Source organism: Puma concolor, chromosome A2, assembly GCF_028749965.1.
Source record: "Puma concolor isolate L17-30 chromosome A2, mPumCon1.1.hap2, whole genome shotgun sequence".
Classification (NCBI taxonomy): Eukaryota; Metazoa; Chordata; class Mammalia; order Carnivora; family Felidae; genus Puma; species Puma concolor.
The window spans coordinates 17,182,154-17,195,657 of record NC_141668.1 but is presented as its reverse complement, the minus strand read 5'-3'; the positions used below and the strand labels follow the sequence as shown (position 1 = coordinate 17,195,657).

The 13,504-nt window shown below is 40.1% G+C and overlaps 1 protein-coding gene across 8 annotated transcripts in view; it reads right to left on the bottom strand.

The window, feature by feature from the left end:
- Positions 1 to 13,504, bottom strand: part of DGKI (diacylglycerol kinase iota) — a 441,829-nt gene that overhangs the window by 92,171 nt on the left and 336,154 nt on the right. For 6 of the 8 annotated variants that reach the window (XM_086689190.1, XM_086689216.1, XM_086689197.1 and 3 more), the window contains 3 exons: positions 11,013 to 11,092; positions 8,717 to 8,761; positions 8,202 to 8,270 (listed from right to left, as the gene is read on the bottom strand). In XM_086689190.1, the coding sequence (XP_086545316.1) occupies positions 8,202 to 8,270; positions 8,717 to 8,761; positions 11,013 to 11,092 (194 nt within the window). The remainder of the gene's footprint in view (positions 1 to 8,201; positions 8,271 to 8,716; positions 8,762 to 11,012; positions 11,093 to 13,504) is intronic. The other 2 variants (XM_086689223.1, XM_086689237.1) reach the window with 1 other exon arrangement.

Below are 13,504 nucleotides of genomic sequence, written 5' to 3'. Positions count from 1 at the left end.
GCGGTACCTCTGAGAATTTAAGTAAACTCTCAGAATTATCCAGCTATTTAGTGGTGCGATTCAAACACAGGCCTCTTGTACTTCAAAGCTCATGGTCTTATATACTTAGTTTTATGGCTTTTAGAGGAATTACTGGGGGTTTTGAGGGGTGAGTGGAATTTATGCAGGTCAAGTTTGAGAGAAGTTGTTTTTTGACTCAGCTCAAGCAAAAACATGAAGAAATTTGAAATGATCAAATGGTTCCTTTGACTATGGCACTGAAGGATTTTTCATAGTTTCAGCCTTCATTAACTGTCAAACTAATCTGTATTTCTTATCAGAGTTCACTGCCTGGTAACTCAAAATTTTTCCTCTCTCAAATTCTCTGGTCACATTGCTTGGGCACTTTCCATCCCCACGTCTCCATGTGCTTAAGAATCCCACCTAAATATGGCAATCAATGAGTACAGTGAACCACAATCCAGAGAGGAGAAACTGAAACAAAATTCATGTAAGTGACATTATGATTACATGGTGTAAGAGAAGTTTGCTGTAAGAGTTACCTGGTTGCAATTCTCAACTCCATAGGAATGCCCAATATTAACAGGTTGTTTAGCATGTGACATGATTATCACTTCTGTTACAACTTTATTTTCAAATCTGTACAACTATGCTTACTGCAATTTTGTTTAGAAAAACAATGGCAAAAACTGTATATAACCTAAATTTCTATCCAGAGAGACAGTGTTAATACATACCATGGAATAGAGTAGTAGTTTTAAAAACTGAGTTAGAGCTTCATTTATTAGCAAAGCATAATCTCCACGGTATATTACTGTTAAAAATAAGTACAAAGAAGGCAAATCCATTTTTATCAAAAAGAGAAAAACCAAATATGTATCCAGGTATGCCTGTGTTTGTATAAACTTGCAGAAAGGTACCAAAAGGTACACACTAGACAGGTGTGGTCCTAAGGTCTACTTTGAGTGGAGATTTAAAAACCAAAGAGAAGTCTAGAATTATACATAATGGGAAAATTAAGATAAGCCAAGATCATAAAATCTGTCAGACTTCACTACTCAAGTAGCTAATGGAAGTCAAAGAGGAATACCTTGAGGACATTAGTATCAAAGACCAATGCCTATGTGGATGGATTAAAATTGGAGCAGGAATAAAGAGATGATTATTGACAAATAATTCACAGTAACTTTAAGCCAGGGTCCATAAACTTCTTCCTACGCTGACATTCTTCACTACTGACGGACCACATTCGTGACTAGGTGACCACGATTCAGATAATTCCTACATCTTGTCTATCTACATCCCTTTCTCTCCCACTCAAAAAAAAAAAAAAGAAAGAAGGAGAGAGAATCAAAATACAAGTGATAGTATGGAGGTAATATTGAATTTGAAATAATTTTGTTTGAAATTAACTGGTATCGCTAACACGTTGCGGGGGATGTACCTCATATCACGTCAACAGCTCACCGTATCCTCACACTGGGCCTGGCACACAGGTAGAGCAGGTGGCCCTGGCATTAGGGAATCCTGGATTTAGGGGCGGCAGGAGGGTGGCCAACGGTGCAGTGCAGACTATAAGTCAGACTGGAGCTGAAAAGGGGAAGTGAGAAAAACAAAACAGCCCCTCACAGGAGGGCGAATATTGGCCCCGAGGGCAGACCTGGGCTTCATGGACCCTCTAGGGTGAACACGGCAACATCCACGTCACTAAACAAGAGTGGCCGGGAAGATGTTGGCTTTGTGAATGCTGCGCACGAAAATAAATGTAAAGAGACTCAATTTCTGATAGAAGCAAGAACGAGCTTAAAAACATGCACCTTTCGAAAGCAATCTGGCTGTAGACAGTTAAGAAATGCAATTGTGTGAATGTAGCAACACTGCACGGGAGATTCACATGATGAACCTGACAATGCCACCGATGCTTCTGGTGCTAATTCAGGGCTTCTAGTCTCTTCAGTCCTCTCAAATGACATCATCAAATCTTCGATTCATCAAAGAGATAAGATACTTGCTCATTTTATGTTCTGGTATTTTCTTCATATAAATGGTGTGACGTAGAGAAATATGACTGTCCTTGTCTTGTAACGCAGGCTGCATCGTGTAGCCCTGGACATCCCACGCTCTTCTCTACTTTAAGTGTAATAATCTCCTAAAATTGCATGCTCCTTCAATGAATAATACTAACAGATTCATTTCAAAACAATCCCTGATAATATGAATTTTTTAAATATATGCTAATGGCAAACTAGTCTCTCATGCTAAAAATACAGCCACGTGCACAAAAGCAAACCTGTTATTTCTCATACATATATATTTTTGAAAGTCAACTGGCATCAATTACATGTAATTGATAAGGAAATTATCTGAACCACTATTTGGCACGCATATGGCAAACTTGCCCTTAATTTACATTCAATTACTCATAGCTGATGCGCGCATAATTTAATGAAGGCACAGCAGCCCCGTTACACACTCCAGTAGTTAATTCAATTAAGCAGTATTCACCTAGCATCTAACTATACTTTCCCTGTGAAGGAATGTTTTTTCCCTTTCATACAACTTAGGGAAGATGGAAGAGGCAAAGAGGCAAACCAGAAGTCCCTTTGGGTTGGGAATCCTTGCTTTATTCAATAATGTCCAGTCAATAACCACTTTACTTTTACATTGATCATCTTCCAGCCCAACCCATCTATTCATTTTTTTTTCTTCTCCATTCATCACCAAGTTGTATAAACATCTCTCTTCATCCTCGGTGAACAGATCCATGAGGGATGGTTACAAACACATGTTTAAACATCTCCATCCAACTATAATCCCAATTAATAGACTTGCTACTATTATTTTTATCTTTCAAAACTCTTTGTCTTCAGGGCGCCTGGGTGGCTCAGTTGGTTAAGCACCTGACTCTTGACTTAAGCGCAGGTCATGATCTCATGGTTCACGGGTTAGAGCCCCGCTTTGGGCTCTGTGCTGACAGCACAGAGCATTCTCTCTATTCCTGTCTCTCTGCCTCTCCCCTACTCATGCTCTCTCTCTCTCTCAAAATAAATTTTTTAAAAATTAAAAAATAAACGACCCTTCCTCCTCAAACCTACTTTACTATAGCTCCTACAGCAGCAGAAATAGAAATGGGATGCCCATTTCCAAAAGTAGCTTTGAAAAATGAAGAAATAATGATGGTAGTAGAAGATGAAAGTGAGAGATATTCAAACATTTTTAAGAGCCCTTCCGTGTGAGAAAGTCCTCTATCCACAACAACTACTGTGTGCATGTGTCATTAGCAGTATTGCCTTCACTTGCAACAGACCTGGCCCCAGGCAAGTCTTATTTTAATTCTTCATTTGATCCATCGCTGACAGCTTTGATCTAGCTTGAAGGAACAATACTAAGTTCCTAGCTAGCCCCTGTCCTTCTCTAAGACAAGATAAATTAATTCCCAAGATGATCCTTTAAACTTGTTTTAACCCATCCATTGAAAGACTTCTAAAATCCAGAAAACAAATTAAGGAGAAAGAGGCTTCAGAGAAAGGAGACAGATGAATAAGGATAGTCAATATGAAGAGAGGAGAAACAGATCAAGTATTTGTGGGCAAAGGCTGTCTGTCTAGGATAGCCTCTGATGGCATATATAGATCTATCTCCCAGAAGATCACGTAGTTATGTAAAGTGGGGGAAAAGGATCAGAGGATGAACAAATTGATACAGACTCAGATGTGACCAAGAGTTTTTTTCTTATGGAAGTGACAGACATTTCTAAAGGATGAAAGAACTTTCTAAAAATGTTCCATCTATTTTGAAATATTCCAGCCATTCTGGTGTTAGTTTTAAGGAAATTAATTCTTTTTAAAAATATTTTAGATCCTTTTTTAAAATGTTTATTTCTTCTTGAGACAGAGGGGGGGGGGAGAGAGAGAGAGAGAGAGAGAGAGAGCAGGGGAGGGGCAGAGAGAGGAGTCACAGAATCTGAAGCAGGCTCCAGTCTTGGAGCCATTAGCACAGAGCCCCATGCGGGGCTCAAACTCCAGAACTATGAGATCATGACCTGAGCTGAAGTTGGACATTTAACCCACTGAACCACCCAGGTGCCCCTAAGTAAATTAATTCTTAAGAAGAATCACCTGGATGGATTCCTTTTTTGCAGCTGCTTTTGAATCCTATTGTATTTTTTTTTTTTTACAGCTCAAATTGTTAGCTCATAATATTTTGGAAGGCACGCTCCTGTGTGGCAACTACATCAGTACCTCATGGAGCACTACCCAGGGGAAATGGGAAACTAAGTGTCTATAAAAAACCCTAACTGTTCCTGGTTCTATTACCCATGGTTCTCTGTTTATTTTTCTCTGCCATATCCACAGATGCCTCTGTTTTCCTGCACTATTTTTTCTCTTCCTGCTCCTTTTTCTTTTCCTCTTCTCATCTAGAACTTACATCTGCCCGTGGTCCCCAGTCATGTCCTGAGAGCCATTAGAATGACTCAGAGCTTCTCAAGGCCCTCACTGTTGACAGTAGGGGGACAGATAATTCCTTGCTGTGTGAACGGGTGTCCTGTGCATTGTAACGTGTTTAGCAGCATCCCTGGCCTTTACTCAACAGACTCCAGCAGCACCACCTCTCCTAAATGTGACACACAAAAATGTCCAAACTTCCAAATGTCCCATAGAAAGGAGCAAAATCTCCCCCTTGTTGAGAATCGCTGGAACAGTTGCATCCACTTCTGCTCCTTAGCTTAATGACTTGGGGTTAAAATGGGATATGTGAAGACCAGGGCGGCAGCAGAGAAGGAATTATCTCATAGTCAGGTGGCCTCAAGAGGCATTTCTATCAACTAGGTAGGCAGAGTTCAATTTCTCTCTGACTTCTCCTTTATCTGTGAAGCTCAGGAATATCCTGAATCTGCCAGCACTGTGCATTTTGCTTGTCTAACTTATGAGTTACAGGTTACAAGAGATGCCATTAAGATGGAGGGGCTTTGTATTTGGGCCTCAGAGACAGTGCAGGCAGGGATTTTCAGCAGGCTATAAATATCCAGCACATTCTTGGATAACCCATAATGCCTTGTTAGGGTAATACAAGGTGTCATTTTTGAGCCTTCGTGCTTTGTTGGCAATTCGCTCTGAATTTAGTAAAAGAAGAAACCAAAGCAATGACATGCTTAAGTGGCTAGGAACTGCCATATGCCTCGCTAATAAGGTGACTTGGGCACTCATACGCCTTTCTAAAAGCTGTGCTTTCTCTTGAGTTTTTCCTAGCCTTAGAAAACAGCTAAAATGCCAACTGCCCATTAGTGAGCTGATAGGAATTTCTGAAGTTGTTTTTTTTATTTAACTTACTTGTATTTATTCATTCCGTCACAGTTAATTCTCCAATTATTTAGTGCCATCTCATCCACAAAAAAGTCCATTTCAAAGCATTTAAGACATTCTGACAGGTCTCTCTCTCTTACATCACCCCCCACACCCCTACACCAAGACAGACTACAGAGTCTGACATGATCAGTTTCTGCATTAGGAAACAAAGATTTAGGGGCGCCCGGGCATCTTAGTTGGTTAGGCATCCAACCCTTGGTTTCGGCTCAGGTCACGATCTCACGGTTTCATGAGTTCAAGCCCTGCGTTGGGCTCTGGGCTGGCAGCAGCACGGAGCCTGCTTGGGATTCTGTGTCTCCCTCCACTCTCTGCCCCTCTCCTGCTCACACTGTCCCTGTCTCTTTCAAAATAAACTTAAAAAAAAAAAAATCTTAAAAAATACTACCTGCCAGTTTAATCATTTCCTGCCAGTTGGTTTGGTCACTTTCTTCTTAACACTAATAGCACCTCAGGGTGCCTGGGTGGCTCAGTTGGTTAAGCATCATAGCGTGCCTTGATTTTGGCTCTGGTTGTGATCTCATGGTCACGGGATCGAGCCCTACAAAAGGCTCTGAGCTGATAGCATGGATCCTGCTTGGGAGTCTCGCTCTCTGCCCTTCCCCCACTTGCACCCTCGCTCTCCCGCAAAATAAATAAACATTAAAAAAAAAAAAAAAGCTAACAGCACCTCTATCCCGTGGTTTTTCTACACATCCTCAGAGTATTTTAGAATCCAGTCTCCTTCATCTCAGCCTCTCAGCAGCAATGACACAATTCACCGTTTCCTCCTTCTCTAAGACACATTTCACTCCTGGCTTTCATGATACCACCTTCGACCCATTAGTACATGGTGTTATGACTTCAAGCCCTCCTCTTTATCTAAACTCTCCCTGGGTGATGTCCTCCAGCTTCATCATTTAAATACCATCCATTTCCTAACGATGTGCAAATTTCTATCTCCAGGCCTGAATTTTTCAAGCTTTAAAATGTGTACATCTAATTTCCTACACACCCAAACCTCTTGGATCTAATAGGCATAACAAAATCGGTGTGGCCAAAACAGAACTCTCTATTCACCACCCCTCTCACTCACTCCTCCTCCTCCTGACTGCCCAAGATCCCAAGCAAACATGTACATTCATCTTCCCCCAACTCCTTCCCTTAACCAGCTCTCCTTTGTTCCACTCAGGAAATTTCCTCACCACCCTCTCCCTACTCTCTGGCCATGTTAATTCAAACAGTCTCTCTCACTTAAGCTGCCTGTTCAGTGAGCAGATCTTGGGCTTAGACCCTAGATCTTTTTTCCACTCCTCCCTTAATACCCAAAGGCCCCTGATTTTTATAATTCCGCAAGGAGGGGTGGGGGCACGTAACACTCCAGACACTGAAGTTTGGCCACTGCATTGGCCTGTATGGTCAGTGCATAAAGTCTTCTGAAGTGACATTGATAATACAACAGTTTTGACACCCAAGTTCGACTTGACTGCAAGCAAACAAAAACACAGCAAACTTTTGATATAGCCAATAAATACCACTAATTCTTCTGCATGTTTTTGTTACCAAATAATAAATGAAACAACCACCTCCTGATCCCTGCGCAAACACACACAAACGTGGTGGAGAGAAAACACAGTACAAAATATCTACCTGTCACAACTCTCACAGCAAAATAACTATATCAAATAAGCCAGAATAATAAATAGTATTGGTCTCATAAAACTAGTTAGAATAAATATCTGAAATGTCTAAATAAAAATGCAAAGATGCAAAACATCCATGAGAAAAGAGTACAAACTCTTTAAAAACACAGACAAACAGACTCGCAAAATCTTACGGGGAATAGGTCAACTTTTAAAGAGCAGAGATCAGCCCTCGCCTCTAAAAGTACTGAACTTTTAAAAATAAAATGAAACTGAAATAGTGGCTTTAGGTAAATATGCAAGTAGCTACCGGGAGGAATGTTGTGCTCTATCTAAAAATAAAGTGGAAATTTGCCCTTTCGAGGTTGATAAAAAGCAGTCTCGGAACTAGAGTTGTTTTTTTTTTTTTTTTCCTCGATGTAAACACACCCTAAGTGAAGTCCTATCCCTTTTATTGCAGCCAGATGGAAGAAAGGACTCTTCAATAGTGGGGTACTTTGTTTGAAACTTAAACCCACAAACAAACAAGAACACCAAGACTATTTCTGTCATTAAGCATCAGGATAATCAGGCTGCCTGGACCCAGGGCATTATCCACTGGCAGGAGGAGAAGCTACCAACACGTTACAAGGTATAGTTTTTAAACATTGTTGTTTACACAAAAAGATATTCAGGTGCAAATTTCAGGTGCAGCATAAAAGAAACCAAAAACAAATGTGAGGTGCTAAACCAGGATTCACAGATTTAGACATTTTTAAACACCTGTCCCCCCACATGGAGTTATAAAAAGGTCTAGGACAGGGTATTTGGAGGGAGTCTTGGCATGCTCTGACTCCCACACACCCTCCCGCAGGGAAGGGGACTGACCTCTCAGAGGAAAGGACTTTACCGGGACTGCTCAGAGCTTTGAGTTTGCCCCCCCGTAGTCTGGGGAATACTGCGCAATGGGATCTGAACCGTGCCTGAGAAATCTAATTTCTAAGAGGATGGCTGGAGAGGCCTGTACAGCAGAGTAGGGGCAGGGAAGTGGGGAGGTAACAGCCCTCCCAGAGACTGTTGGGGCAAAGGATATCTGAGTGTTCTCCTGTGGACTTGATGTGGATCACGAGAGACAGGCAGGCTGGGTTTCTTAGATCCTGTCCAAAAGACCAGGATGCACCAGTCAGACTGCATTTTAGAACATCTGCTTGATGGTTGTGGGAAACAGAGAACTCACTTTCCTGGATGTGAAGAAGACACATGCAGCCCTGGTTGCTAATGGCAGCCATCTTGGACACGGAAACATCTAGTTCAGAGGTGAAATTGATGGAAAGAAGAGAACAGAGCAGAAAGACCAGCAGAAAAATGGAGCATGAAGCATGGCCAAACCGTACGTTAAATCCACCCTTGATCTGAACTTTTTTGCTGATGTGAACTAATAGACACTTTCCCCGTCAAACTAGTGTGAACTGAGTTTCTAATATTTGTCATTAAAAGCACTTCATTTTATAATCTTTTCTAAATGATCTGGGAGAAAGTTCACAATCCAAATTTGTGCTATACTAGGATTGTCCAAAACCAGGAAAATGTAAAAGAATCAGAATGTCCACTTCACTTGATTCTTAGCGTAAACTCTATCCCTAGGGAAGACGTGGCCTCTAATCCAAATGAAGCACTGATTGAAAGATGGACCTTCTTTTTTGGGGGATAAGGGGGTAAAAAAAAAAAGAAGGGGGTTCAATTATGTGTTACCTGGTAATGAACTCTCTGGGAGCCAGAAGAAACTGACTGCAGGTCCTAATGGGAAAATGGGAAAAAAAAAAATCCATACCTTAAAATGAGTTTTAACAAGTTGCCTCTACCACTCTATCAACTGAACGCCCAATTTAATATTATTAAACTCAGCTAGAAAGTATCTAACTCTTCCAAATTCATCAAGGTTAAACAAAGAAGATAATGCCCCAAATAACAAAAGCATACCAAGCTGGACTGAGAGAAGAAAGGCCATTTAGCTACTGAAATCTGTAAATTTTAAATGGTTTAGATGTGATAGAATGGTTTAGATGTTTAGTGATAGAATGCCAAGGATCGAGAAGGCCAAAAGTAAAAAACAGCCCATTTTAATAAAAAAGAGGTCATATTTAATTTGCATCTGAACTTTTGGCTTATGAAGAAAGTCTCTAAAATCCCTCTAAGTACTTAGGAAGAATTTATTCATCTTAGACCTAATACAAACTGTCACAGTAATTGTGTTTAGACCGAGAAGTACTAGGCAAACATGGGTTTTCATAGTCGGTGAAGAGAAAATCGTTGGCCACCTCCGCATTATCACGAAGTGCAAATTAATAGGGTTGAAACTAATGAGGTTTTGCTGGCAGATTCTGAGAGTCTGAATCCCTTTATAAAGTTTTATAACTAAGTTGTCACCGTGGTCATGTCCTGAAGGTTTCCTTGTTAATGAGTGTAGTGATTCTATTTACAGATGTCGTCAATCCTGGGTTCCTTTGTCCCCATACCTGCTTCCCACGGGGCTTTACCAACTTACTCTCTGTGCCCAACTTAGTTTTAAAATTTCTCTTTGAGTTCATTCATTATTTTTTTTAAATCCTACTGTTAGTTGAATATTAGTATTATAAGCATGCTAATAAGTTAGTTTTCAACAAAGTCAATACATCAGTTGTGTAGTTTGTTACTGTGAAATCTCAAATTACCTATGAGTTAAAAAAAAAAAGGTTTGGTATCATTTATGATTTGCTTTTTTATTGCAGGTTTTTTGAGTGAGGTTGCACAATAACATAAAACCATTATTTTGAAAAATGAGACATTTTGTGTTCCAGGAATATTTATTGGGGCCTGAGTCACACACTACAAAGTCCACAAATTTTAACATGTTAAAGTTATCCTTGGTAAAAACAGCCGAATGAAACCACAAGGGTAAAATTTGTTGACTTTTCTTCTCTCACCCATATCAGTATTCAAAATCTGGTATCTACATCAAAATATATTGTGTTCACAATTCCATTTCTATCCTTAAAAATGGTGAAGAAAAAAAGTCATAATTTTTCACCTTACTTTATGCCTTCTGCCTGTATTTATTTCTATCAGGAGAAATAGAATCTAATGTTCAAAGCTAAGTGGCTACAATTTGAAGCCACTATGTATCTTCTATGTATCTATGTTCTATGTATCTTCTTTATTTGTGATATTTACTTATGTAGAATGTGTCGTCTAGAAGGGAGTTGTTCATCTTGTGGTATCTATCATAATTACTCAGTAGCTTTAAAAATAGCAATGTCTAGACCACATCCAGAAAATAAATGTTTTAATGTGCATCTTTCATCAAAAAAAAAAAACCAAAAAAACAAAAAACAATGAAAGAAGTGATTGTTTATGCTTTCGCCATTTGTAGAATAAAGACAGGGAATACTCCCCGTCAAAGTATTGCAAGAACAATCAGTGGCCACTGCAGGGATGGCTTTGGGTCCCTGGCTTTGCTGGTGCAATTCAAATTCATGAGAATGTGATTTATGAGGTCTCCTCCATTGCCTTCCTCTATGGTAAGCCAGATTGACAGAAAGAATCGAGAATTCCTCTGTGTTCTGACACAAATTTCTCTGAGGTATAGAAGGTTTTTCTTTCCTGTAGAAGTTATATTTTTAAAAAATGTAGCGATCTCTGACAGAAGTCTGTGCTAGATACAAAACATTAAACCACCTAACTCTCTGTTTTCCTTCATTATTCATCAGGGCCCTTTGAAATTCAATATAGCTCAAAAAATACAGATACGCAGTGTGGCAAGAAGACAAGAAGTTCCAAGCTATAGTTATGGATCACACTAGAGCAACCTTCTTTCCCATTTCAACCACGGGAGGAGGGAAAATAGCAGTGGGGGCTGGGGAGAGAGACGATCTGGTCGATGCTTAAAAGACAAGGACACCACGTTTCCATTTCCTTCTCAAATGCATCATTTCAGAAGCAAATATATACGGTTGGTAATTGCTTACAGAAATGGAAAACTGAGAGTAAACAATTGGCTAAAGAAACTCACCTCCTGTAGGCGATCTATGTACATACGGCAAGTCTCCAAGTCACAGTCTCCACGCACAACTAGAATACCCAGAGGGATAGCTAAGGGTGAAGGAAAGAGAAAAGTCTAAAATAACATATTTGATTTTTCTAGATTGGCAAAATGTGTTTCTTATGGTTAAAAAAAGTATCTCAGAAATGTAAGTAGTGTTTTGGACATTTCATTATCCAAAATTCTCCTTAAACCTTCCTTGTGACCCAGTCTCTTTATTTCTGCAGTTGTCCTTCCCTTCCTTGCACGATCTGTGCTGTCCCTGGCCACCCGGCCAGCCTTCCTTTTGTCTTGGTGGCCCAGGTATGGAGGGTAATGTCATGGAAACGGTGGATTGGCAGGACCAGGAGGGGGTTCACAGCCAGCTAATCATCAATGCCTGCATTTTCAATAGTCAATGTACCACCAGAGAGTAATTTAAAAATCATGATTCTGGACACTTACCCCCTTTCCCTCCTGAATGCATGGGGCTTAGTCCTTCTGTCAGTTTGCAATGGTTCCCTATTCAAGAGACTCCCTCCCGGAGGTGCTGCCACCTGCTGGCCACCACCAGAACTAAATAGGCATAAAATGTTTAAAAAACAAAAACAAAAAAAGCTCCTAGAAGGTTTACAGCTTAAAAATCCAACTGATCTTAAAGACGGCCAGTGTAAACATGATAACAACAGGGCTTCAGGAAACAGGAAAAGCTCTTATGTGCCTTAAACAACCTATATATTTAGGAGGTGGTAAATGTTATACAAGGACTTTGATGGATAGAACGTCCCCCCTCAGATATAACCGTAAGATTCCTGCAGTACTGAAAAACAGCCTCCTTCCCCACACTTAAAAAAATGTATTGCCTATTTCTAATTTTAAAAGTATGGTGACACTATTAAATCTATAACATAACAAAAAAACACCCTTCAAAATTTTGAATTAACCAACTAGAGACTGGCAAGCACATGATATGCCAGTGGTGTTCACTGAAGATTTTCTAAAATCTTTCACTCACTGACTTTTTAAAGCCTCATCATCAATAAAGGTCTGAAAGCGCAAAACAGGAGGGCATTAAAAATTAACAATAGAGAAATAAAATACATTCAAAATGTATGGAAAAATCTTGAGGAACTCACAAAGTAGTAGAGAAGACATGCAGATACACAAAAAATAATAACTGTAATAGGGTATATAAAAGTATGAGCTTAGTCATTTGAAAACTACAGGACAGAGGGACTAATTCTTGCCTAAGAGTAGTTTTAGGCTTTCCATAAGATATGAAGCCCCGCTGGCTCTTTTAGTTAGAGAAGCGAGGGTAGTCTAGAGATAAAGAAATCACTTGTTTCTAGGTATTACCTCCTAGACTGGCAACCTGGAGGAACAGGGTGTGGTATGAACCTCTCTAGTGGAAACCACGTCCTGCATACGTAAGTCTTGAAAGCGCCCATCATCTTGTAGAATTATGTAGGCATATGACTCAGTATGAACTCTCTCATCAGGAATGCTCATTTGCCTTCACAACCATAATGTCTGGTAGAGCCACGGTAGACATTCAGAAAAAGTTTATGAAAAGAGGGAGAAGGGCTTAGAGCGTGTTCGAGCGTGAAAGAGAAAGTATGTCTTTCAGGGCTAAGTCAGCTTTCCAGGGGAGGCAAAGAAACAAAGGTTTGGAGCAGGAGAGGGAGCATGTACTGGACCCGGGGCTTGCCTTTACATGTTCTTTCAGAAGCTAAGCAAGACAGTCAGCAGGCAAAAGCGTGAGGAGCCCTGTAAAGTGTCCCATGTTTGGAGGAAATAATAATCTGGAGACATACCTTGTCTCTTTTCTTTGAATATAAACAGAAACATCAGAAAAGTCATTAGTATGGTAACCATGCATCTTTAAATGAAATGGAAGGGAAATTCAGTCAGGAGATTCCTAAAAGTACTGATTAAAGTAATCATCCTCAGCTAGCCTACAGGTTACCTACCGAAGTAAGGAGAAAATAAAGATTTCTATCACTTGAGGAGTGAGGAAGAAAATCTAGAATTTTTGCCTAGAAGTCAGTCAAATGTTGTGGAAATAGATTATAGCTGTAACTAACATGATATTATAGCCCATGTTAGAATCTTGTTCAGTGATGTTTACTCTCTGTTTTTAATTTTTTTAATGTTGATCCATTTTTGAGAGGAGAGAGACAGAGTGAGAGTGGGGGAGGTGCAGAGAGAGAGGCAGACACAGAACTCAAAGTGGGCTCCAGGCTCTGAGCTGTCAGCACAGAGCCCAACACAGGGCTTGAACTCACCGACTCATGGACTGTGAGATCATGACCGGAGCCAAAGTCGGCTGCCCAACTGACTGAGCCACCCAGGCTCGATGTTTTCTCTTAATTTCAAACGTGCCAACGTAGAGAAATAAAATTTGATCAATATCATCTATTTACTTGAATTAAGAGACACGTTTTATAGAAATGCAGGAATCCTGTTAACATCTCTGATTTCCT